General features: G+C 52.3%; 1 protein-coding gene across 1 annotated transcript; it reads left to right on the top strand.

Moving 5' to 3' along the window:
• The first annotated feature begins 2,030 nt into the window (after positions 1–2,030).
• On the top strand, positions 2,031–4,151 carry Sppl2c (signal peptide peptidase like 2C). Its single transcript, XM_047542674.1, has one exon. The coding sequence runs from the start codon at positions 2,031–2,033 to the stop codon at positions 4,149–4,151; it is 2,121 nt and encodes a 706-aa protein (XP_047398630.1).
• Positions 4,152–27,326: the final 23,175 nt, after the last annotated feature.

Here is a 27,326-nt window from a genome sequence, read left to right as displayed (position 1 = left end):
GTTTCCAGTTATGAAAATTCCGTTGAAGGCTTTGGAAGACGCAATATAAATGAGTCACAAAAGGCAGCTGTCAAATTAGGTGTTGGTGAGACAAATATAAGTAATTAGGGGGAAAGGGCTGTCAAAATCTAGATGAGTCGCCCAGACTACTTTGCAAGGTCCTTCAAACTTGCTCTTCACTTCAGAACATCCAGAAATCTAGAAGCCAGAGCTGAAAAAATGTGGAAACAACGAAAAAAAATCCAGAGCTGGGTGCGGGAGATGGGTGTTTTCGTGGGACCATGTTCCCAAAGAGGGTGACTTGGAATCAGAAAGGATGGACACACTATGGATGAGGAAGATTGCTGACCCCAATTGCTCTTTGGAGGTTAAAATAGCACATGTGTCATGGGTGGAACTGTGTCCCCCAAAAGATATGCTTAAGTCCCCAGTACCTGTGAACGTGACCTTATTTGGAAATCAGTCTTTGCCAAGGTAATTAAGTCAAGATGAGTTCATTCAGGTGAGCCCTAAGCCATTGTCACTAGAGTCCTTATTAGAAGAGACACGGGGACAGACAGGGAAAAGCCATGTGACACAGAGGCAGAGATTGCTGCCAGGGAAGCAAAGAGGCTTGCAGCCACCACCAAGGAAGAGACCAGGAAGATTCCACTCGGACTCTCAGAGGGAGCAGCACCCTGATGTGACACCTCGATTCCAGACTTTTAGACAAATCCCATGGACTAGGAGCTTCAACAACAGTTATTTCTCACAGTTGTAGAGATCTAGTAAAACTCAAGATCAAGGTGCTGGCTGGCGGAGTCAGTCCCTGGTGAGGGTTTGCCTCCTGGTTTGCAAAGGGCCCCCTTGTGTCCTTACAAGGCCAACAGAGATCATCTTCCTCGAGTCTCTTCTACAAGGGCACTAATTCCACCTGTCTCCTGACCCATCTACCTCTCGAAGGCCCCCACTGCAAATACCATCACCTTGGGGTTAGGTTTCAGCATGTGAATTTTGAGAGGACACAAACATTCAGTCCATAACAGATTTCTGTCTTCCCAAACGGTGAGAGAATAAATGTTTTAATCCATCTAGTTTGGGATCATTTGTTAAGGCAGGCCCAAGAAACTAACACAGAGCCAGCATCTGGGTCTCCTGACCCCACAGCCAGCTCTCACTATTATTTGAGCTCCCTCTTTCCAGCTGGAAGTCTGCCCAGTAGGGACAGTGGCACAGAATCCAGTGAAAATGTTTGGGAGACAGAAAGATCTGGTGACTTAACCAGCACGAGAACCCCCACCCTTCCTAGCTGGGGAAGTTTGGGTTTCTCTGACCCTGAGTGTTACTCATCCGTGATGTAGGTGGGTTAGGGTAAGGCTAAGCTGCCATGACAAAGAGGCCCACAACAAGTCCATGGCTTATCATGGAGGATCATGTATCTCTCTGGTGAGAGTTCTCAGTGAGCATCTCCATGCAGACTCCAGGGACCCCGTTCCCTCCACTTTCTTTCCATTCCTTAGGACATTGTTCTCCTTGTCATAGTCAAAACCAGATCACAGGCCTGTCTTTGTTCCAACTTGTGAGAAGGGGACAGAAAAAAGGGATGAGGGACCCCACAATCTTTCAGCCAATGTCCGCAAGGGCTCACATTTCTGTTCAGTTCCTACTGACAGAAACTTAGTTGCATGGCCACGCCTAACTTCAAGGGAGGCTGGAGATTAAATCCAGCTGTGTGCCTGGTGGAAAGAGGGACTGATTCTGAAGGACAGCTTGAAGTCTCAGGGTTTCGAGATGGCAAGTAAAGAATGGGACCCAGATGACCTCTCTACCAGGGCCAGGATTGGGGAACATGATCCTGGAAGGGACCCTGTGCCCTGCAGCTGTGTCCTTGACCGAAGACCACACAGCTTTATGACCAGGTAGGTGTGGCCCTGGTTTCCAGGACAGGTGGTCAAGCTGCTCTGTGACAAAGGGCCACACCCAGCCATGACAGGGGAGTTGAGCTATGGGCAGCTGCCACCCGGGGACAACGCAGTAGGTGGCTGAGGAGGATGGCGTGCCTGGGTTTCCTCCTCCTGGTGGGCTCACTCCTCCTTCTTGTCAGCAGGGTGGCCCAGGGGGAGTACGGCGTGGTGCACGTGGTGTCCGAGAACTGGAGCAAGGACTACTGCATCCTGTTCAGCTCCGACTACGTCACCCTGCCCCGAGACCTGAACCACGCCCCACTCCTGCCCCTGTATGACGGCACCATGGCACGCTGGTGCCCAGGAGAGGACTCCTTCCACCAGGCCCAGACCAGCTCCCCCCAGTCGCAGCCCCTCCGCCACACCACCGCCATGGTCATGAGGGGCAACTGCAGCTTCTACGAGAAGGGCTGGCTTGCTCAGGGCCAAGGCGCCCACGGGCTGCTCATTGTGAGCCGGGTCAGCAACCAACAGTGCTCAGACACCACGCCAGCATCCCAGGACCCCCGCAAGCCCCTGCCAGACCTCGCCATCCCTGTGGCCGTGCTGCGCTACAGTGACATGCTTGACATCTTCAGCCACGCTGGCGGCAACGCCGTCATCCACGTGGCCATGTACGCGCCCCCAGAGCCTGTCATGGACTACAACATGGTGGTCATCTTCATCCTGGCCGTAGGCACTGTGGCCGCGGGAGGCTACTGGGCCGGCATGACCGAGGCGGATCGGCTGCAGCGGCTCCGGGCCCGGGGAGGAGGGGGGCCTGGTGGTCACCATCAGCTGCAAGGAGCGGTAGCTGAGGGGACCCCAGGAGGTCAGCAGGAGGAGGAGGAGGAGGAGGATTCGCCGGTGGACTTCACGCCAGCCATGACGGGCGCCGTGGTCACCATGTCCTGCTCCATCATGGTGCTTCTCTACTTCTTCTACGACTGCTTCGTCTACGTCATGATTGGGATCTTCAGCCTGGGTGCTGGCACCGGCCTCTACAGCTGCCTGGCACCCCTGGTGCGTCACCTGACTCTGTGGCAGTACCAGTGGCCGCTGCCCGGCAGCCGGGCCTCTCTGCAGCTGCCCCTGCTGCTGCTGGCGGGCCTGTGCACCATGGTGACCCTCCTGTGGGTCAGCTACCGCAACGAGGACCGCTGGGCGTGGCTCCTGCAGGACGTGCTGGGCATCACCTACTGCCTCTTTGTCCTGCGGCGCGTGCGACTGCCCACACTCAAGAACTGTGCCTCCTTCCTGCTGGCCCTGCTGGCCTTCGACGTCTTCTTCGTCTTCGTCACACCCCTCTTCACCAAGACGGGGGAAAGCATCATGGTGGAGGTCGCTGCGGGCCCAGCGGATTCTTCCAGCCACGAGAGGCTGCCCATGGTGCTCAAAGTGCCCCGGCTGAGCTTCTCCGCCTTGACCCTGTGTGACCAGCCCTTCTCCATCCTCGGCTTCGGTGACATTGTGGTCCCCGGCTTCCTGGTTGCCTATTGTCACCGTTTTGATGTGCAAATCTGCTCTCGCCAGGTCTACTATGTGGCCTGCACCATGGCTTACGCTGTGGGCCTGCTGGTCACCTTTGTCGCCATGGTCCTCATGGAGATGGGCCAGCCCGCCCTGCTCTACTTAGTGTCCAGTACCCTGGTCACCAGCCTGACTGTGGCTGCCTGCCGCCAAGAGCTCACCCTCTTCTGGACGGGCCAGGGCAAAGCCAAGGTGCCTGTCCAGCCCGTGGCAGGGCTCTGTGTTGCCCCTGTGGCTGGCTCCAAGCAGAAGCAGGAGGGCACAGCAGATGACCCCACAGCAGATGACCTCACAGCTGGCGAGTTTGAGGTAGCCACCCACCAAAGGGCAGAGGATTTTGACCTCTGCAACAGGACTGTCGACCCTGCGGAAGTCACAGCTGAATTGGTCACCATATCTGGGGATGAAGCCGTCAGTCCGGAGGGCCACAGTGAGAGCTCCGAGGGTTGGAGCGACGCCAACCTGGATCCCGACGAGCTGTCCCCCACCTCTCCCGGGTCCTCGGAGGAGCTGATACCCCTGCTGCCCGTGATGCCAGTGGCCATGTTGATCCCACTCATGCCGCCACCCCCACCCTCAGAGCTGGGCCACACCCACACCCAGGCCCAGGTCCACGATGCCAGCCTGCCCTGGACAGGGCTCCACAAGAGGAAGGGCTTGAAGGTAAAGAAGAGCTTGTCAACCCAGGCTCCCCTGTAACCAGAGGCCCTGGGGCCCGTGCCTCTAGAAGAGCCGGCAGAATATTGCAGAGCAAAGCCACGCGTGGCAAAAGAGAAATCGGGGCATTAGAGAAATTCCATATCTATCCAAGGAGCCTTTTTGTTGTGAGCACTAAAGAGAGCAGGGATCACAGGATGAGTCCACGGAAGGTCTTGGGGGTCCTCGGGAGTTGGTGCCTCTCCCGAATCACACAGAGGGGAAACAGGCTCCGCAAGAGCATGCAGCGTGCACAAGTTCACCTGGGAGGTTGGCATTTGCTTCCGGGGCTCCCTGGGCTCATTCCCCTCCCCCTGCCGGCCTGGACCTGCAGTAAAACCTCGGCTCCTTAACCTACCAATAGCCCACATCCCGTCCCCACCCCTCCTCTGGTCCCCTTGCCCATCTTCCCCACTCTCAGGCCAAGGGGACCATTGCTCTCCCTTGACCTCTCCAAAGCCTCCCCCTCTCTCTGCACATGCTGTTCCTCTGGTCTGGATGTCTTTCCCACCCCAGTCAGAAATACCCCAACCTAGACACCTGGCTCACCAGAAAATTCCTCAGCATCCTTTGAACCTCCACTCACATCTGTTCTGCTGAAGATTTCTGCTCCAGGCAGCCCAGACAAGAGCCCCCAGCCCAGCACATTCCTGCATTCAGCCACCTATTCCATCCCGGGACCCTGAGTATGCCCTTGCTCCGTGCACCTCCTAGTAATGGGCACAGGACCAGTAGGAGTCCAGGACAGATGAATATCAACCTGAGAATTGTCTTAAAACGGGCAGGAGAGGTTGGAAGCTGGGGTGGGTCATGGACAAGCCTCCCTAGGGCTCAGTAGTCTCATCTGCAAAATGAAAACACCATGCCCATCTAGAGGCAGGGGCATGGACGAGATGAACTCCTAGGATCCTAGTTTGGGGCCATATGGTGTTTGCTGCTGCTTGATCAGAGCAAACAGACTGGGGTGAGAGACGGCTTCCTGAAGCAGGCTATGTTGGGGCTGGGGGTCTTGTCCCCAGAGGCCGTGTATCCTCATCTTTACATGCCCCAGCTCAGGAGTCCCCTCCTCCGGGAGGTCTTCCTCGTGACCCTTTCTGAAGGCCCCCAGCCTCAGTCCTGTCACCGCACACCTTGCTTCTTGGTTTTCTCCTCTTCCCGCAGAAGAGTTCAGCTCTGTGAGGGGGACCTCATCCCTCTTGTTCATCCGATAGTTTCCAGGTGGAGGACAGGGCCTGACCTGTCAGAGATGCTTGGTTTATGTTCGTTGGAAGAAAGAAAGAATGAATGAACGAATGAATGAACGAATGAATGAATGAACGAACGAACAAATGAACAGGTGAAGAGTTGATCCAGCCGGAACTGTGGAGGAGAGGACCCTGCTGCCCACACTATCTCACTGGGGTCCTGCAGGGCCTGGGTCACCATGGAGGTGAGGCCGAGGGGGCCTGGGTAGGCCCCGGGGTGGGAGTGCAGGAGCCAGCGAGGCACGGGTGCAGGGCATGGACAAGAAAGGCGCAAGGCCCCCGGGCTAGGACACCGACCGGAGGTGTTGGCAGCCCCTCCCACTGGAGCCAGCAGCCATCTGGCCTGGACAGAGGGGCCGCCACAGGCCCTGGCTCACCCCCAGCACGGGCAGCCTCCCCACTGCTGACCTGCGTCACCGAACCTGCTGGGGCAGGCTACACCCCCACCAAGCTCAAGGGAAAGTGCTGGGCAGAGCCCAGGCCTCTTGTCCCCCAGACCCCAGAGTGGGGGCCGGAAGGAGGAGCTGGTGCCCCAGCCACTCACAGGTGGGGTGGCTCTGAGGATGCCGGCCTGAGCTCCCTGTGACCAAGCCAACGCCAGCCTCCAAGGACAGCAGTCCCGAGGAGGGTCTGGCAAGGAGGCCTGGCCTGATGTGGAGGTGAGGAGGAGGCTGGTCTTGCTGCTGGGACCCCTCCCCCAGGGCTCCTTGCATGGTATTTGGCAGAAGGGTTGAAGCAGGAGTCCCAAGTCCTGGCCTGGGGTGGACAAGAACCCAGGGTGCGATAGCTGTGGGGGTGCCCAGAGTCCCAGCTCTGCTCCTTGCTGGGAAATTGTCCTGGCCACCTAAAGTTTGATCCCAGACAGGCTAATGCGAGGAAACCCATATGAGGCACCCCAGCTCCAGAGCTCCCCGGGGGCTCACTGGGCCCTCAGCTAACCCACTGGGGCACCTTCTCCCTCACCTGTACCCCTCTGTCCCTCGGGTGTCTCCCCAATACCACTGCCCCTGTACCTCCTGCCACAGTTCTGAGCCTCATCCCCAGGGACCCAAGCTAGAACAGCTACAGCTGCCTTCTGTGTGTGAACCTGGAAAAATATCCAGATTCCCCCTCACCTATGCTCCCTCCTCTGCCCACTCTGGAAAGGTGTGGGGGTGGGGGTGGGGGAGGGGCTTTCCTTTGCTCTGGGGCGAATACTCTGCAGCAAGGCTGCCAGTTCACAGATGGGGTTGAGCAGGGGCTCTGGGTGGGTGGATCCTGGACACAGGCTCCCCAGCATGGTTCACGGCAGGTGTCTCTGGGGCACCTGCTGATGGTGCAACTCCTGGGCTCCAGCCCAGTCCTGACCTGGCAGCCCCAGGGCCGTGGGGACCAGGCATCTGCAGTTTTGAGGGACTCCTGCCCCCACCCCAGGCTGAACTTCTCCAGAGTCTGGTCTTGTTTTTTTTTTTTTTTTTTTATCTCAACTGACCCAGGGGAAGGTGGAGGAGAGAGGCCAGGTGGCAGTGCAGGGTCCAGGACAGTCATGCCCCCACCCTGGTGCACACAACGGTCAGGCTCTCTGCAGTCTCCTACCCAGGCCCTGGGCCCCCATGACCACCCCTGGAGCTCAGTTCCAGATACACTTCTGGCCAATCCTGTCCTGGGGCAGGAGGAATTGAGCCAATTTCACCGGCCAACCATCTCCACCTTTCCCCTGCACTCTAGAATATTCTGACCCCGAGGCAGAGGCTTCTCATTTGGTTATCCTGTGCTGAACCTTGCACATAGGTGCTCAATAAAATGTCTGTTGAATGAACATCCCCTGACTAGCTGTGTGACCTCGGGGACACGAAATATCCTTATCTGTGAAGTGGGCATAACCACATGGTCTCTCTCGGGGTGTGTTAGGTATGGAACCATCAAGGGAGAGTGGAGCTCCCTGCCTGGCGCAGTCAGGGTTCCAGAAATCTTCTGGTGCTGCTGCTGCTTTTCGGCAGTCCAGCATCACCCCCGGCGCCTGCCCGGAGGTCTCTTCACTGTGTACCCTGCCGCACTTTTCCAGCCCCCTTCCCAGGCACTGGGCTGAGTCCAAGCAACTGGACAAGCTGCCACCTGACAGAGGTGCCCAGAGATGCAGCCTCCACCAAAAGGACACAGGATGCCACACGTGAACCAGTTCACATGTACTCACGGACACACACAGGCACGGCGCCTATCCACACCACACAGCCGTGCACACCCCCACACCCTCACCCGTGCCAAACACCGCACATACCCTTGTGCACACCCGACATGCGCACACACCTGAGCTCTGACCGTTCCCTTCAGATCCACCCCTCCCCCCCCCATCCTCCCCTGGGCCAATGGGACCGTGGGGTGCTGGTCCCTGGACTCTCATCTCAAAGGCAGGAGTCTAGGTCCCTAACCTCAAGCAAACACTCAGATTCCCCTTCAAGAGAACTGTTCTGAGGAATGTGGTGGGTGGCGGCCTCCTCCAGGGGCCACCTCTGCTTTCTAGCCTGGCTCACTCTTGGGAGGAGGCTAGGGGGCATGGAGGGCCCGTCAATGGCAGTGGTACCAGCACCTGGCCATTTCCACCCAGCATGGCCTCCTCTAGCAGGGGATCTTTGATCAGCTCCCTGTGCTGGTGAAGTCTGCACCCCAGTCCCATGGCGTCCCCTGCTGGAACCTACTCCCCACTTTGTGAGTCCTAGAGTCTATCTCAGCCTCGGCTTCCTGAGCCCACCCAGCCTGTGACAGGTGAAGCCTAAGGGTGGGGCCAGGGCAGCGAGTGGATCCCCGGAGGCCACGCCCAAGGCTGGCCCGGCCCAGCTCAGGCTACCCCGCATTTCTCTCTGTAGCCTCTCATCCCATCAAGAGCTCCGTGGGTCTTGGCCTTGTTTCTTTTCGTTAATGAATGTGTTCGGTGCTGGGGTTTCTGGATTCCCTGGGAGACGAGAACCAGCAAGGATCTGGGGGATGCTCTAATCCACAAAAGCCCAAAGAGGGTCAGGGCCTGTCCCAGGTCACACAGTGACAGGTCATCAGAAACAGAACACAACCCTGGTCTGCTGCTGCCCAGCCCAGCAGCTGGGACCTCACCCTAATCCTCACCTCCTGCCCAATCCACGCTCCTCTGAAAACACACCACCCCCCAGGAAAATTCTGGGTCCCCTTCCTTGCTCCATCTCCCTTCAGTAGGTTGAGACCCCATCTTGTGCTGCGTGGTAAGGAAGTTGTGTGATTCAGCATCGAGCACCTCCCCAGCTAGGGAGGGAGGACAAGTGAGGCCGTCCCTCTGTACCTCAGTTTCCTCCTCTATAGAATGGGCCGCTAAGACTCACCTTGAGGTTTGTTGTAAGGATTAAGTGAGGTGATGTAGGTGTATGAACAGCTACTTGCTCAGTGTTTTTAACAGGTCAGAAAAGTGTTACTGCTTTACATGATACTCAGGATGAAAGCAAAGCTTTCTAGGCCAGCACCCCACGCCCGTAAATGCCGTCTTGCCTAAGTGGGCTTTCAAAGGTGGAGGCATCCTCGTGCCTCAGTTTCCCCTGCTCATGCCCCATGGGATGTGGCCGTGGTGCACTACAGAGCCTGGAAGCAGGGTCCCTGCCAGTTAATAGAACCACAAAATGCTTCGCACCTTTTCCCTGCAACCCTGACGTTTGCGCGCTCCTGTGCTGCCACCTGCTGGCCAGTGAGATAATACCAGGTGGACCACTCCAAAGAACGTTGCAATAATTATAACCACGGGTGATATTCAAATATATATGTAATAAACTACTCATTAGCAGAGTTACAAAGCCCCAAATGGGCTCAGGATCAATGCTTTATAAAGTGTGCTGTGAGGCTGTTGAGGTGGCCTGGAGGAGGTATTTTGATATAAAATGAAGTCAACAGCATCACTGAATGACCAGGTTCCTGAAGACCACCCCACAGAGTCAGGACACCGTGCATCAGTGTTCTCAGATCCCAGGACACCTGGGCCATCCCTAATCCTAGGAGGGGAGCTCCTATCCCCAAAGCCAAATCCGATTTTGTACTTGAGGGTCAGGAGCTGGGCAACCTACACACCCAGGATGGTTCTGGAAATGGTCATTAATATTGTTCACAATGAACCTCCTTCCCGCCAGGCTTTACTTCTCAAATGTTGACTTCACCTTGGAGGTGGCTCCTCCCAGGGACTCACCTCCCAGCCTCTAAGACTCTGGAACTCTCCCAGGTGTGAAAGTCTGAGTCCAGGCCTCACTCCTGAGGTCTCCTCTAATGACAGGCAGCGGGGCCCGGGGAGCGGCTGCAGAGGCAAGCAGGCAGCTGTGGCGGCCGCTGAAGTTCCAAGGCGTTGTTCTGAGAAACACCTTTACACAGTGTTTCAGTCAGCTTTTTCGCTGCTGTGACTAAATGATCTGACAGCACAATTATAAAGGAGGAAAAGTTTATTTGAGGGCTCCCAGTTTCAGAGGTCTTAGTCCATAGAAGGCAGACTCCATTCCTTGGAGCTGGAGGTGAGGCAGAACCTCATGGCAGAAGAGAGTGGCAGAGGGAAGCAGCTTGCATCATCAGAAGCAGAGAGAGAGACGCACTCTCCAGATACAAAATCATACCCCACAGTCACGCCCCAGTTCCCACACCTCCAGCCACACCCTGCCACTTCAGTTAATCTCATCAGGGATCAATGCACTGATTGGGTCAAGACTCTTACAACCCAATCATTTCCCCTCTGAACCTTCCTGCATTGTCTCACATATGAGCTTCCGGGGGACACCTCACACCCAAACCATAGCACACAGCTGAGGGACAGGAGGAGGTCTACATAACGGTGTTGGCAGATTCCAGGGACCTTCCAAAACTCTCAGAACTGAGCACAGGCCTTAACACAGTCACACAGGCAAAGTCAAGACAACCAAGAGCCAGAAAACTAATGCAAGTGGTTGCCTTTCAGGGGTTGCTTCATGAAGCCCCAAATTCCTCACATGCAGGGTCTTCTTAAAGCAGGAAGAGAGAAAAGAACTTCTTGGGCAAAACGCTAAGCACTGGTTCACCATGGACACTGGCCTGGCCTGTCTCTGGTGTGTGACTCAACCGGACCCTGGAGGGAACTTGGGCAGGAGAGGCCGCACCCCTGAGAAGCCTCCACCATCATGGCCCAGGTGCTTGGGGCAGTCACAGAAGTGTGTGCTCTGGGGACAGAACACACAGAGAAGAGGAGGCCCTCTGACGGACAGAGGCAGAGACTGGAGGGATGCAGCCACAAGCCAAGGATTGCTGGCAGCCACTAGAAGCTGGGAGAGGCCAGAAATAGATCCTCCCTTGGAATTTCCAGGAGGAACACGGCCCCTCCGATCCCTTGATTTCAGCTCAGTGGCACTGATATCAGATTTCTGGTCTCCAGAACTGCGAGGGAATGTGTTTTGGATACTTAAAGCCACAAGTTTGTGGTCAAGCAGCCCCAAGAAACTAGCCAGCGACTTCAGTAGTCCCCTTCAGGAACAAAGCAATCTGGGGAGAAACCACTCCACTCTTCTTGCCTCATTTCCGAATCCGAGCCCCGCTGCACACCGCCCTGGGTGGAAATGGATATCCCAGCCTCCGCGTGTGAAAGTCATCACGGCCGAGGACTTGGCGGCTGTTGTCACTTTTCACGGAACTTTTCCTCCTCTCATGGACCTTTCCAGAAGCTAACTCCTGAGAAACGTCATGAAAATCTTCTTTCCTTTTAATTTATCAATACGTAGAAAACAACATATATAGAGATGCTCAGAAATCCTGCAGGTCCCGTGGGTGGGGGACAGCAGAACGGGCTCAGCTCAGTCGCTGCTCCTGATTCCTCCCGTGAGGACACAGAGGGCTGAAGAGGCGGCTCCGGGCTCCCCCAGGCTCTCCACTTGCATTAGTTTTCTGGCTCTTGGTTGTCTTGACTTTGCCTGTGTGACCGTGTTAAGGCCTGTGCTCAGTTCTGAGAGTTTTGGAAGGTCCCTGGGATCTGCCAACACCGTTATGTAGACCTCCTCCTGTCCCTCAGCTGTGTGCTATGGTTTGGGTGTGAGGTGTCCCCCGGAAGCTCATATGTGAGACAATGCAGGAAGGTTCAGAGGGGAAAGGATTGGGTTGTAAGAGTCTTGACCCAATCAGTGCATTGATCCCTGTTCAATAGCTGTCCACGGCCCAGGCTGCTCCCACATCCAGCACCGCGAGTCACAAATGTCCCGGGGCAGACGAGACCCAGGAAGGCAGGAACTGGAGACTCAGGCATCCGTTGGTTACTTTTTTTTTTTTTTTTTTTTTTTTTTCTGTTTATTGTGTTTTAAAGGAAAATTGGAAAGTAGGGGGAAAAAAACCACAATGACTGAACTTTTGGTTTATTCCCACCCAGGTATTTTTTTCCATCCACAGGGGGTTTTGTTTTCCATTTTTAAAAAAATTGTGGTAAAACATACGTGACAAAGTTGACCACCCTGACCATTTTAGGTGTGGCATTCGGCAGCGTTAAGCACTTAATGGTGCACACCTCACCGTCATTCAGCTCCCTTCTGCCCCCTCCCGCTTCACCCAGCCCTCGGCAGCCTCCATTTTCCTTTCTGTTTCCATACTCGAGTGCCTCACATCAGTGGAATCACACAATATTTGTGACTGGCTTATCTTGCTCATCATAAGGTTCTCAAGGTTCCTTTCCTTTGTATGGTTGAGTAATATTCCACTGTATATGCGTACCATCTCTTGCTTATCCATTCATCTGGCACTTGGGTTGCTCCCACGTCTTAGCTGTTGCGGACTTTGGTGTACAAACTCTCTCCTGAGACCCCGCTTTTGGTTCTTTTGAGTGCATATCCAGAAGTGAATTTGCCAGATCATGTGATAATTGTTTAATTTTTTGAGGGCATGACATGCTATTTTCCAGAACCAGTGCACCAACAGTGCACAAGGATTCCCATTTCCCCATGTCCTCGCCCATACTTGTTTTCTTCTGGATTGTGTATTTTAAAGTCCCTCCTCATGGGTGTGGGTGGAACCTAGTGTAGATTTGTCTGCATTTCTAGAATGGTCAGTAATGCTGAGCATCCCTTCATGTGCTTATTAGCTGCTTGTATATGTCTTCTTGGGGAACTACCTGCTCAAAAACTTTGCCCATTTTTGCATTGGGTTTCCACAAACTAATTTTTCAGAAATTTCTGTACGATAGATCTAGTAATTTGATTTCTAAGAAACTCGGGACATGAAAATCATTGAAGCTTGTAATGCATTTTGCTAAATTATATTCCAAATAATGGACGAATTTATCCTTTGTGTATGCTGTGAAATATGGAAGTGACAGTTCCACCAAAGCCTCACAGCATCCTTGCTAACCTGATATGATGACAAACAGCATCCATTTTGATTTGTGTATCATTAATAGTGAGATCGAACTTCCATCTCTGTATTCTGGTTTGTCAATAGAATGGTTCCCATTCTGGGGCTTAACAGAGTGTTCAACAAGTTACCATTTCCTATTGATCCTGTACCAGAAAAATCTCTGGGATCCACTTTCTCCTTTTCATTGTTAATGGCTTACCAGTGACTTAGGTAGGAGAGAGAGGAGACCAGGGAGAGGCTGGAAAACAGGCACAAAACTACGGATAGTGGGAATAAATTTCAGTGGGTTTTTTTTTTGCACAGTAGGATGATTCTAATTAACAATAAAATATTGTGATTTCAAGCCAAGCATGGTGGCACCCACTGGCCTGTAATCCCAGCCACTCGGGAGGCTGAGGCAGGAGGATCCCTGGTTTGAGGCCAGTCTCAGAGAGGTCCTCAACAATTTAGTGAGAGCCCGTCCCCAAAAAATAAAGAAAAAGGGGAGCTGGGGATGTAGCTCAGTGGTGAAATGCCCCTAGGTTCAATCCCCAATACCAAAAATAAATTGTAATTTCAAAATACCTGGAAATAAAAAATGAATGTCCTCACCACAGAGAAATGATAAATGTTTGAGGTGATGGATATGCTAAGTACTCAATATTTGATCATTACACATTGTATACGTGTATCCAAACACCACACTGTACCCTATAAATAGGTGCAATTCTTACATGCCCCCCAGTTTTTGCAGTACTGCAGATCAAACTTCATGCATGCTAGGTAAGCTCTCTACCACGGAGCTTCATTCCCAGTCCTTCATTAAAATATTTTGAAAATCGGGCTGGGGAGATAGCTCAGTTGGTAGAGTGCTTGCCTTGCATGCACAAGGCCCTGGGTTCGATCCCCAGCACCGCAAAAAAAAAAAAAAAAAAATTGAAAACCTAAAGATGTCATCCATCACCTGGGCTCTTAGGATCCTTGTTAAAGAAAAGAACACAACTAATCTTTGTCACGTTCGCCCAGTTGCAGGACCGCCACTGAAGGCCGTTCAAGATCAGCCTCCCCTCCTGGCCTCCTCATCCTCTACAAACCCCAGACTCCTGTGCACATGCTTCTTCTCACAGACTCATCCTTGCTCAGGTCTGTTCCACTCGCTTAGAACTCTCCATCAGTTCTGCGCAGGAATCTCTGCTGAGATTCTTCCCACACTCTCCAGAGCCCCAGGGCTGGCCCTGTCCAAGGTCCTGGAGATGAACATAACCAAGACGTGGTCCCTGACCAAGAGGGTCTCACCATGGAGGGAGTCTGAGGGGACACACAGATATACTTTAGGTCCCCAAGCTCGAGCAAAGAGAGCAGATTGGAAGAATACAGGGATGTCTCAGAACACGAGGGTAAACAGCCAGGCAGGGCCCACGGGAACAGAGACTGAAAAGCTCTCTTCCTCTCCAAGCCACACAACCTCTGTGCCACCACTTCCTCTCCTTCCCTCCCTGAGCCGGTTGCCTCTGCTCACTCATGTTGCTCTCGGGCCACGTGGCACAGGACCAAGCCCCATATCCCCGCCTCTGGGCCCAGGGATCACCACCAAAGGCAATGCAGTCTACTGAGCCGCTGTTCAGAATCTGGAGGGACAGGCTCTGTCTTGGTTAGATTTACCCTGCTGGGTCAGGGTCTTGTCCTTTGCCACAGGTAAGCTGTGGTCCCTTGACTCAGGCGTCCACCCACAGCTTGATCAGGGAGGCTGAAGAGGGCAGGGACAAAGGATGGTTCCTTCTGGAGGTTGGTTCTCCCACACCAGAGTCTGAATTTGAACAGGATCCCTAGGTGACTTGTGTGCATATTAAAATTTCAAAAGCCCAGCTACCACGCAGCAGTTCTCAAAAGGTGGCCCTGATCTGGCAGCCTCAGCAGCACCTGGACACTTGTTAGAAATGCACACCCTGAGTCGCGCCCCAGCCTTGCTGATAACCTACAACTCTGAAGATAAGACCAATCCTTGATTTCTGCAGCCTTCAGGGTGATAGGATGTGAACTGTCACTCTCCAATAGGGGCTGGTAAACTTCCTGCAAAGAGCCCAGTAGTAAATATCTCAGGCTTTGTAGTTTGTTGCAAGACTGCAGGCGAAACGCCCAAGCAGCCCTAAGCAATAGACATGGCTTCACAGTGGGCAGGATTCAGGAACTCCAGGGTCCATGCCCCATATCAGCCTCTTTCCTTGAATATAGGCAGAACTTGTGAATCTGAAGGGACATTTGTCTCCTGATCAGGTTACACTGTGTGGCAAAGTGAAGGAATTCTACAGGTGTAAGTAGAGGTCCTAATCATCAGTTGACTCTGAGTTAATTAAAGAAGAGATTGTCCCAGGTGGGCCTGACATTATCAGGTGAGCTCCTTTGTGTTGTTTCCGGTACCAGGGATTGAACCCAGGGCAATTTACCACTGAGCTACATCCCCAGTCCTTTTTGTTGGGAAACAAGTCCTAAGTTACTCAGGGCCTCACTAAGTTGCTGAGGCTGGCCTTGGAATTTGCCATCCCTCCTCAGCCTCCAGAGTTGCTGGGATTACAGGCGTGGGCCACCAGGCCTGGCTCAGATGAGCTCTTAAAAGACAGCTTAGAGGTCAGAGATGGTGGATGTCAGAGAGAAGCTCCCTGTTGGCCTTAAAGGTGACGCAAACTGCCATGTCACCCGAGGGAGAATAGAGGGGCTCAAGTGAAGGACAGCAGGGCCTCTAGGTGCAGAGAGGGAGCCCCAGCAATAGTAGGGAGATGCACCTTTAGTCCTATGACCACGAGACACTGAAGTCTAACAACCTCAGGGCTGGAAGAGCCCCAGAGATTCAGGTGGGATTTCAACCTCATGAGATCCTGGGCAGAGGACCCAGCTAAGCTCCCAGACTCCGGACCCACAGAAATTTCCAGACAGAAGATGTGTTTATAATCATTTGTTCTGCAGTCATGGAAAACTGATAAAGCATGGCTGTGTTCCAACAGGACTTTGCCAAAACAGACAGTAGGATGGATTTGGCAGCTTGCCGATCCCTGTGTGGTGGATGTAGATGGCGGAGCAGCTGCGTGCATGTGTAAACACGCACTGAGAACGCAGGGCCACAACAGAGGCCTGGGCCACACACTGGGGGAGCAAAGAGAAAGGACCACTGGCGAGGGCGGGGCAGCCCGCTCAGTGCTCCTCCCATCACCAGGTCAAGCCTCTGAGATAAGAGGGACGGGAAGGGTAGCGGCTGCTTCTTATTGGATTGGGGTCTCGGCCGGTCCTTTGATTTTTTTTTTTTTTGGTGGGGGGGGTACTGGGGATTGAACTCAGGGGCGCTCGACCACTGAACCACATCCCCAGCCCTATTTTGTATTTTATTTAGAGACAGGGTCTCATTGAGTTGCTTAGCACCTTGCTTTTGATGAGGCTGACTTTGAACTCCCCATCCTCCTGCCTCAGCCTCCCAAGCTGCTGGCATTTCAGGCATGCACCCCAGCGCCTGGCCTGGCCTTTGATGATTAGTGATTTACAACCAACCCCCAAGTCATGACCTGTTGAAATACGAAGCACTCACCAGTCTGGAGGAAGATCTACACATTGTAATAAAGATCCAACTCCAGGATATATGGCGAAGGGGGAAAACAGAAGATTAATTACCATATTCCCACTGTTATCCAAAATATGCAAAGATACACAAGAAACTTCTAACTGTGGATGCTTCTGGAATTCTGGGTGGGGGTCAGGGGTGGGAGATGACTGACTTTTCACCACGATGCCCCGTATTGGTTTTCTATGGCTGCATAACAAATTAACCCAAACACAACAGCCTAAAATAGTGCTAAACATTTGCTGTCTCATCGTTTCTGTGGCTCAGCATTTACAAGTAGCTTAGTGGAGTGCTTCTGACTCAGGGTCTCAGCTTTCAGAAAAGACCATCCAGGAACCAAAGGATCCACCCACTGGTTAGGGCAGGCGCTGGGGAACCCACAGGAAAGTTTGCACCCTCTCTGGGCTCTTCTGTTTGCTGCCAAGTCCTGGCAGATCTCACCTTCCAGAATTTTGGTTTCTTCTCAACTTTTCTCGGAGGTCACTTTGTTGCCTTGTAGAAGCGGCACCTACTCCTCTCGTCTTCCTTGGGTGCTCACCTCACCTGCCTGCCTAGGTCCCCCACGTGGCTGGCTGGGCCCAGGGCAGTTCAAGAGCATGAGTGATAGTTGGAAGTCACATCATCATTTGGTATGGGCTACAGAAGGAACCCCTTTTCTGTGGTTGGGGAGCAACCACCTGCTGACCTGAGACCTGGCTTAAATGATGTAACCAAAAGTCAGATAAGCAGCGAGGGAGAGAAGGGGAGTGGACCGCAGGAGACCCACAGGCCTCCTGCCACCCTCTGGGAGCCAGCAGTCCCCTGTGTGAGTCCCTGAAAAGTCCCTGTCGTCATCCATCTGAGCTATAACAAAACAAAATAGACCGAGTGGGTCACACAACACTTGTTTCTCCTGTTCTGGAAGCTGGGAAGCCCCAACTGGAGGCTCTGGCAGATTCAGTCTCTGGTGAAGACCCGACTCCTGGTGCAGAGACAGCCCGCTTGCCTTTACCTCTCACGGCAGAACGAGCTCTCGGGAGCGTCTTTGCGAGGGCGCTAACCCCAGCCCCGGGCCACCCTCGGGAGCTCGGCACCTCTCACAGGCCCCGCCCCTAATGCGTGGCAGTCAGGGTTAGGAATCTGGAGGGTACATAAGATTCAGGCCGTGGCAGGCCTGTCCTCGCCGGAAGATTCTCAAGTCAGAGGAGTGACTCTCTAGGTTGAAGAAATTGGGAGGCATGGTCACCTGCTTCCCACCTGTGCCCAGCATGAGCGCCACCTCCCCGCCCTCCCTCTTCCAGAGGAAATCCCCGTCTCCCCGCAGGGTTCATTGAAGGGCCAGCATCCCGCCCATCACTGGTCTCCTATGGGGACTCCACACAAGCCGCCGTGCATATAAGGGTAACACAAGGACATGCGCCTGTGCTGGCCAGAGCGGTGTGGGATCCCCATGGCGCCCACCTTCCCATTCAGACAACAAAGTGCTGATTCCCGCCAGATATCCCTTCGAGGGTTATGAGTTTCATACCCCGGTTTGCTCCCACCTGCATTGGTTTCCTGTGGTGGCTATAACAAAGCGGTGGCTTCAGACAACCAAAGTCTATTTTCTCACAGTCTGGAAGCCAGAGGTGAGAACTCAGGTGCCTGAGGGCTGTGCACACTTCCCAGGGCCCAGGGAAGACCCTTGCTTTTCCTCTACATCCCTTGGTTCTCGGCCACATAACTCCAGTCTCTACCTCCATCTTCGACATGGCCTTCTCCCCTCCTCTGTACCTCTCAAATCTCCCTCCTCCTGCCAGGAGGGAGCTCGCCTCTAATCCTGGCAACTCTGGAGGCTGAGGCAGGAGGACTGCAAATGCAAAGCCAGCCTCAGCAACTTGCTTTAATTAGATAAAAATTAAAAAGGGGCTGGGGATGTAGCTCTGAGGTAAAGTACCCCTGGGCCTCTTCCTCTCTTATGAGTAAACTGTCATTGGATTTAGGGTTCACCTGGATGATCCAGGAGCTCATCTTGTGGTCCTTAACTGATTACAAAGATCCCCAAGGACCCTTCTTCCAAATTAGCTGGCACTCACAGATTCTAGGTAGGCATCTCTTTGCAGGTGGGTGACCATTCAGTTTGCCACATCACCCGACCCTGGCCAAATGTACAGGACACCAGGTATCCCTGCCAACCTTAAGAGAACTACAAATGCCCAGAGTCTCCATTAGCCCCACGTCAGAGCCAGAAGAATCTCAGAGAAAACAGGCCAGACTCCTGCTCTCAAGGAACCCACGGCTGAGTGCGACCAAAACAGCCAGGAAGGATGCCACCCTTGCATCCTGCTCTGGCAGTGCCCACCTTGCCCTGCTCCTCCTGTCCGTCCGGAGAGCTGCGGCTGGAGGACAAGCTGATGTCCTCGGGAGGGACTGAGCCTCTGGGAGGGCATCCTGGGAACGGCAGGGTCTAGCGCTCCCGAGATGCTGTGCGTGCCTGCCGCAGCTTCCCACCAATCTGCCAGCTCAGAAGGTTGACGGCTGCCAGAATGGCAATTAAGGAGACCACCAGCCAAATGGCGCACTCTTGGGCCCAGGCAGCCGGCGATCTGTGCAGCCCGCCTCGGCGCCAAGGGGGAGGAGCCTTTTCAGAAAGTGAGGTGTCCAGACAAGACCCAGCCCGGGCAGCCTCGCCCACGGCGAGCTCAGCAACGTTGAGTGAAAGGAGGAGCCGCCGTGGCCTGCGTGCCGAGGGACGCTGGGAAGAGTGTGGTCTGTGACAGCGAGGGCACTGTTCAGGGGCCAAGGAAGAAAGGAAGCCACCCAGGGTCGAGAAGAGACAGCGCATCGGTGGCAGAAATAGGTGATTAGGGTAGAGTTGGGTTTGTTTCCCAGCTCAGTCAAACTAGCTGTGTGAACTTGGAAGAGTTTTTAAAGAACCCCTACAAATCCTTATAAGAGGCAAATGATCCGAGGGCTGCGGGGTGGTGGGCAAGCAGTGGGAACAGGCATTTTACAAAAGAAATACAGATGGTCAAAAAAATATCTGAAAAGATGTTCAATCTCTCCAGTAATTAGGGAAACAGACTTTAAAGCAATGTGGATAAAATCCGTGGATCACAGCATTGTACCGATGTTAATTTCTTTTGGGGGGGGTCATTGTATTCTGATTAGGTAAGATGCCAATATGAGGAAAAGCTGGTATACTGGAACTCAGTATTTTCATGACTTTTTTGCAAGCCTAGATGTTATTTTAAAAATGAAAAGGTAGGGCTGGGGCTGGGGCTCAGCGGCAGAGCGCTTGCCTAGCTCGTGTGAGGCACTGGGTTCGATCCCCAGCACCATGTAAAAAATAAATAAAATAAATGTATTGTGTCCACCTACAACTAAAAGAGAGAGAGAGAAAGGGGGGCAAGACTGACAAAGGCTGATAAGATGAGGCTTGAACTGAGCTGAGGGGAGGCAGGTTTTCTTAGTGCTATGGCTGGGAGGCCATCACAATTCCACTGTGCATATCCTTTGACCCTTGAACTTGGACCCAAACAAGCATGGCCCAGGGTGTTCCTCATAGCTCTGTGGTGACAATCAGGAGAACCTCAATGACTACCAGCAGAGGACAGGTTAAATGCTAGAGGGTATCCGACCATGAAATACTAGGCAGCAGGTAAAAAGGATGCTGTACATCCAAATGAACAAAACCACAAAGATTTCCTAAGCACAAGTGTAAGTGGCAAGTCATGCACGGCAGTGAATGCCATAATCCCGCCCACTTGGGGGTAGGAGACTGCAAGTTCAAGGGCAGCCTCGGCAAATTAGCAAGAACCCTATCTCAAAAAAAAAAAAAAAAAAAGTAAGTTGCAAAACAATATATACAGTATGATCTCATGGATGGAAAGGAAAAGGACAAGGAAAGCCACACATTTCAAAATGTTTGTATACCAGGACACATGGAGACCTGAAAGTCAGGAAAGATACCCTCACTGCTGGTTGGGGTTTCCTCTGGAGACAACAGTAGGGTTGAGGATTGGAGTAGGTGGGTGGGAAGAGGTGGTGGGAATGGGGCCTTTTTCAGAATTCTTCAAATTTTAAATAATAAGCCTTTCACATATTACTTGTGCAGGTTTTAATATTAAAAACATTTTTCAACAGATGCTAATCTTCTCTGACCTGTAGTTTCCTCATCTTTAAAATAAAAGAAGTAGGAGCCAGGCATGATGGTGCAGGCCTGTAATCCCAGCAGCTCAGGAGGCTGAGGCAGGAGGATTGCAAGTTCGAGGCTAGCCTCAAAAACTTAGGGAGACCCTAAGCACTTAGTGAGACCCTGTCTCAAAATCAAAGATTTTTTAAAGGGGCAGGGGATGGCTGGGGATGCGGCTCAGTGGTCAAGCTGAGTTCAATCCCTGGCACCAAACAAAAATTAAAATAAAATAAGTAAAGAAAATTGAGTTAGCGCCCTTCCAGGTTGCTTCCAGCTCTGCATCTATTTAATCTGAAGCTGAGAGCAATTTATCAAAACCCAATTTTTTTTTTTTTTAAAGAGGGTCTTCTGCACACCACCACCACATTGTCCAGACAACAGTCGCCCTGAATCTTGGTGGAACATGGAACATCAGGCAGAAGGATGAGGACTCTAAGAAGCTGGGGAGGTCTGGAGGTAGCTGGACTTCCCGGGGCCTCCTGGGGGTACACCATCCCATGGGTGGGGACGGTGGTGCCTGGGCTCCCCTGAGGCCTGAGGTCTCCTGCTCTTGCCTCTTCAGATCCTCGCACGGAAACCCAAATTGTTCTCCGAAATGTCTCTCAACACAGTGACAGATGACCCTTTTCTCTCTTTCTCTCTCTCTTAACCACTATTTTCCAAATCCTCTTCCCCAAACTTGCTAAACTCTTGGCCATCTCGCAGTCTCACTCCCTCTCCTTTCTTGGTTAGTGCCTCTTGGCAGGTCCTTTGGAGCGGTCTCTCCAGGGGAATTTTGTTGCTGGTCTTGCCGGCCCTTCCTTAGAGGCCGTGCAAGGTTGGACCCCAGACCCGCGCCTGCGCATCCTGCCTCCTTCGCCTTCAACAAGCCCCGCCCACTCGGCCCTGCCACGCCCCTGGGTGGAGGGGAAGGTGGGGCAGGCTCCGCCCAGGCCTCCAGTCCCAGGGTCTCTCTCGGGTTTCTGCTTCTCTTTAGAGGGCTTCCTGCACAGGGCCACCAGCGGAGTGAGAGATCCTTCCTTCCCAGCATGGCCACCCGAGCGCAAGGGAGCTTCTTCCTCCAGCTCCAACTAGAAAGATCTGAGAGGTCTTTGGCCCAGCTTGGGTCGTGTGTTCACTTGCACAACCAGAGGGGTGGACGCCGACCAAGACTACATGGTTCAAACAGACAAAAGGGGTCCTTCTCCTCCAGAAGAGGGCATCCGTGTCCCTGCAAAGGGGGAAGGGTCCCAGGCAGACAAGTCAATGGGTGGCCACACTGCACCTTGTCCGGCTGGCAGCCCGGCCTGATGACTACAAAGACAGGCAGGGACTACCCTGGGCGACCTTCCTGATTAATCGCCACCACCCAGAGACTGCTTTCGGCCACAGGTGCCGGGACCTCACCTTGGATGCTGCCAATCTGACTCTCTTCAGCGCTGAGCCTATCTGGAAGAAAGGGATTTTAGATTTTAACTCATCGGATTCAAGGTCCCGTTGTCCCGGAAAATGCCTCAGAAGTGGGCCTTCACTTCTCTCCCGAGATATTGTTTTTCAAAGCATCATAGATTTTTTTTTTTTTTTTTTTTCAGAGCTAAGAGACCCTTAGAGGTCTTCTATTCCAAACCCCTCCTTTTACAAACAAGGCCAGGGGCACAGAGAGGGTGAGAGTTTTGCCCGAGTATACCAGCAAGTTTGTAGCATTGGCAATAAAAGAATCCTAAAGCACTAATCAACACTTGGGGTTTCCACCTGACACTTGCGAACTATTTAAGAAAAAAATACGGGAATTAAAAAGGTGGTTTTGGACTGACATACCTCACTAGTTAGGCTTAATTAAGCATAAGCCATTGATTTTCTTTAATTACATGAATATTAAGTCTAAGTTTTCTCTTTCCTTCGTGCATCTACAATATGCTTTTTCTTTTCATGTGGCTGAGCCTCAGGAGTAAAGAACCCCAGCTGGTGCTACCTCAGGCATTTCGGGGACCTCTAACCAAACAGTCAGGACTTCCCAACAGAGGAATTGGGCCAAAAAGATTTTTGTAAAAGAATCCTTTCTGTCCTTGGTCTCTTCCTGGTTTATCTAGTGGGGATTGGCACGCTTGTCTTCCATCAAGAGAAATCTACCCCTTTATTTATAATTGGGTAGCACAATTTTTTTTCTTTAGTCTGTTCATAATTTTGATTCCATATCCCAACTGGCTCTAACTGGCAAAAGAAAGAAGTTATTGTAGATGAACAAACAAAGCCCGCCCAGCCCGCAATGCTATTGTTGGACACAAAAGCCCCTCTGTGGCTTGAGAGAGCCAGTCCCCTGCATCCCACGGCACAGCGAGAAGGGCAGCCCCTGTGCTCACGCTCTGTGTGACCCTCCTGGATTTGTAAACAACCGAAACAAAACACACACAAGTTGTTTCTTGAGCTTGCTGGGTGTTTTAAACTCAATAAAATGTTTGTTAATTAACTCTATGAGCTTTTACTTTAACCCCTCTATTATCTCTGCATTTGAATGGACTCCACATACTGGTCTGAAGTGGGTGTTGCGTTTGAATATGGGTTGATTTCTGGGTATGCACTTTGTCACAGTCAGGATAGGCCCATCTATGATGCAGTAACAAGTAATAACCAAAGTTCAATGATTTGATAAAAGTTGGTCTCCTGTTCATGCTACGTGGCCAGTGAGCATCAGTTGGGAGTTTGGAGCTTCCATAACCATCTCAGCTGATGGAGAGAATCGTGGAAGGCCTGGAACAAGGATCAAATGCTCCAGTCTGGAGGGGACATTCATCACTTCCTTTCACAACAGCTTGAACTAGTCACAGGACCCCATGGGGGGAGTTCAGTGCTCCCGTGCTCCCCAGGAGAGGACAGCGACCTTTCGGCCAGTGCAGGTCTCAGCGTCTGGGAAGCACTATGTGCAAGAATCCCACCCTCATCCTGGATCCAGGTGACACATGCCTGAGGAGCCAGAGCAGCCAGGTGACACATGTCTGAGGAGCCAGAGCAGCCAGTCACGGGTTTAAGGACCACTTATGAGCAAGTCCCGGCTAGAGACTGAGGAATAAGGAATCGGTATTTAGACATGGAATCAAAATCATAAAGGTGCTTCTGGCATCTAGTGGGCACAGACCAGGGACGTTGCTACACTTGCTACCAGGTACAGGACAGTCCCCACCACGGAGACTCAAGTGGTCCAAAACTGTGCCACACAGAAAAACTCTGATTAGAGTGAGGCAAAAAAGAAAGCGAAACAAAAATAAGTCCTTAAACTACAACAAGCAAAACATCCGCCTTGAGCTCCGCCCTGCACCCCAGATCAGCAGTCAGGCTACAGCTCCCACTGGAAAAGCCACCCCAGGGCATCCACAGCCTGGGCCACTGCCAGGCCCTGGCCGGGGTGAGTGACCAGGTCACACCTCTGATCACTGGTTACTAGTGGCCTTGACGCTCCAAGCGCCTGTAGCATCCACTCCCAGAAGTGACGACCAAGAATATCTCCGGATGTTGCCCAGTGTCCCGGGGGTGAAGCGCCTCCCGTGGAGACCCGGGCTCTGTTTCCAGACTTTCCAGCGAGCGCCTGTCCAGTTGCGCCCCTGAGGAGCGACGAGCCCAGACGGGAACTGCAAGGCCAGGCTCTCCACCTGCCTCCGCCGGGCACCGTTCGGCCTCCCTCTTTGGGTCTCAGTTACCCCATCTGTAAATTGCAGGACTGAGCCGGACAAGCCCAAAGCCAGGCCAGAGCGCCTCGAGGTTTTCATTTGACTCTGTCGCAGTCACAGCCCAACACGCGGGCAGGATGGTGGGGCAGGGATTTCTGGGCACGGCAAGATGGCCCGGATGGCGGAGGGGGATGGGACCACCACACAGCAGGGCTGCTGGCCGCCAGGGGAGTGGCTGGGGAGAGAGGCCGCTGGGGAAGGCACCCAGAGGCATTTCCTTCCTACTAAGAAGCCACCACAGGACCCGAGGAAGGAGAAGGAAGGATGGGGGAGGGGGGTTGGGGGCAAGAAGTTAAGAAGAGAAACCACCCTAAGATTTCATCTAACTCCGATTAGAATGGCTATTATCAAGAACACAAGCAACAATCAGTGTTGGTGTGGATGTGGGGAAAGAGGCAACTCATACATTGCTGGTGGGGTTGCACATTGGTGCAGCCACTCTGGAAAGTAGTGTGGCCATTCCTCAGAAAACTTGGAATGGACCTACCATTTGACCCAGTTATCCCACTCCTGGATTTATACCCAAAGGACTTAAAATCAGCATACTACAGTGATGCAGCCACATCAATGTTCATAGCAGCTCAATTCACAATCGCTAGATTGTGGATCCAACCAAGATACCTTCAATTGATGAATGGATAAAGAAACTGTGGTATATAAACACAATGGAATACTACTCAGCCATAAAGAAGAATAAAATTATGGGATTTGCTGGTAAATGGATGAAGTTGGAAAATATCATGCTAAGTGAAATAGGCCAAGCCCAAAGAACCAAAGGCTGAATGTTTTCTCTGATATGTTAAGTGCATGAAAATATATAATGAGGGGGAGTGATGGGGGGAAGAGAAGAATGAAGGAAATTTGGATGGTGTAGAGGAAAGGGGTGGGACGGGGTGGGGATGGAAAAACAGTAGAATGAGACAAACATCATTACCCTATGTGCATGTATGATTACATGAATGGTGTAAGTCTACATTGTGTACAACCATAGAAATGAAAAATTGTACCCCATTTGTGTACAATGAATCAAAATGTGTCTGTAAAAATAAAAAATATTTTAATTAAAAAAAAGAAGAAGATAAACTGCAAGTGATGCTCACGGAGAACATAGCAAAGTGCCCAAGAATGGGAGGGGATCGTGTGCGTGTGCGCGTGTGTGTGTGATTCCATCTATCCTTGAGGATATTCATTTCAGCTTGAATCTGCCTGGGAGCTTGAAAAACAGTCATCATCACAGCATCACTCGGTTTGCGGATCTCCTGGCCTCTCGACGCTCATTCAGCTGTAAGCAAGACCGGGCAGGGGAGGCAGCCCGGCTGTCACCACCCACGGTGCCTCCAACTCAGCCTCCAGTGAAGCTTGACAGTGACCTTGAAAGGGAGTGAGTGGTATTTAATAAAAGGCCGCTCATTCTAAACAATGATTTGGGACTCTCTGAAAGTCAGAGGGACAGGCTGAACAGCCTCTTCCACACAATGTCACTTGGAAAGGGCTGCCATGGATCTTTCCTCGCCCTTTGTTTGGTAACCTGTTGGTCTCCAGCTACGTGTACCCTTGATGAGTTGCTGATAAACGAGCGACTCCAGAGTCAGCACCTGTTTCTCTGAAATATTCCACCAGGCTGTTCTCTTACGCCTGCTGTCCCCCAGTTGTTTCTGAAGTCCCTTCGGCGTGTCAGGCACAGTTATGGGCCAAGGACACAAAGGTGAATAAAGGGCTGGGTGTGGCTCAGGGGGGCGCTTACCTGACCCACCAGGAGAGGCCCCAGGTTCCATCTCCAGCACCGCAAGAGAAAAGGAGATGAAACCCCAAGTGAATCTACTCCAGGCCATGCACGGCGTAACTCAGGTGGGCCTGGGCATGTTCCCAAGTGACGCTAAAGGGAGGGACTTAGGTCTTGAAGGACAAACAGGGGTTGTGCAGGTCAGAGAACCATACAGCCTGCAAAAGGCACAAACATGGGAGCAAGGTTGGAGACCCCCTGAAGAGCGAAGGGCGTGATGTGTTTGGATGATAGCATGCAGAGGGGACCGCATGAGTTAGGCCAAGCTGGCCCTTGAGACTGTGTCTGCCATGCTCAGGAGCTCTACCCAGGCCTCATTCTCATTATTTGGGGTACTTGTGTCCTGTGATGTTGCCGTAAGTAGTGAATTAGTGAATACAGAATCTTGAGGCCTGGGGAGATCCAGGGTTAGGGTCCTGTGAGCCTCTGTCACAGCATTTTCATTAACTGATGGATACATGTTTGACGTAGGCCTCCGCTTCAGAACGCCTTATCTCATATGTGCTGTTGGTTCACAAATATCGAACTCATAACCAACAGCACCATAACTCACGCCTGAGCAAAGCTCATCGAATGCACATCTTTTCTCCATAAGGCACATCACAGCCTCTTTGCTCTGAGAAGCCCTGGACAGTGTTCCAGCACTGCATTTGGTGGCCATTTCTCTTTGTTTGGCTTCTTTCTTTCATTTTGTTTTGTTTTGTTTCGTTGTCATTTTTGATGAAATCACCAATAAAAAAGGCACAAAATTTAAAAAAAAAAAAAAAAAAAAAGGCACTAAATAGACCACACAAAGGACACTTGTTGACAGTATGAGGTCTGAACCGAGAAGGCAGAGCGTCACCTTGTTTGACCTCAGCTGGGCCAATCAACCAGCCTGCCTCTCTGCTCCTGTCCACGCGTGACCACACAGCGCCCTGAATATTGATTTGGAGGTTACAAATACATTCCAGCAAGCAGATACATTTGCAAATATGGATTCAGGGGACTGACTTATGTGAAAACCATAAACAGGAACTGCTACATTCTCAGTTCTGCCAATGACCAGCATAGTTTGCCTCATAGAAGACAGAAGAAAGGCATGAATGGATCTGCAGATATCTGTGAATTGAAGGCTGAAGCGAGGGGAAATCATGGAGAGCCACATTACACTAAGGCTATGTCGGCGTCACTGTCAGGGTGACTTAGAGCTCATTCTCCACGCAAAGCAAGCCAGACTCAGCTAAGTGAATCATTCCTGGCTGGAGCAAAGCACAGCGTCTCCGAGTCCCCCAGGGTTTCTCCGGGACATCAGCTGTCAGCCCTGACACTCCAAATTCAGACGTGAAGGGGCATCAGGAAGCCCAGGTGCCTTGGGCCTGCCCCTCGCTGTCAGA

Source organism: Sciurus carolinensis, chromosome 3 (genome assembly GCF_902686445.1).
Source record: "Sciurus carolinensis chromosome 3, mSciCar1.2, whole genome shotgun sequence".
Taxonomy (NCBI): domain Eukaryota; kingdom Metazoa; phylum Chordata; class Mammalia; order Rodentia; family Sciuridae; genus Sciurus; species Sciurus carolinensis.
The sequence above is the reverse complement of the archived record's forward strand: the minus strand, read 5'-3'. Positions and strand labels throughout refer to the sequence as shown.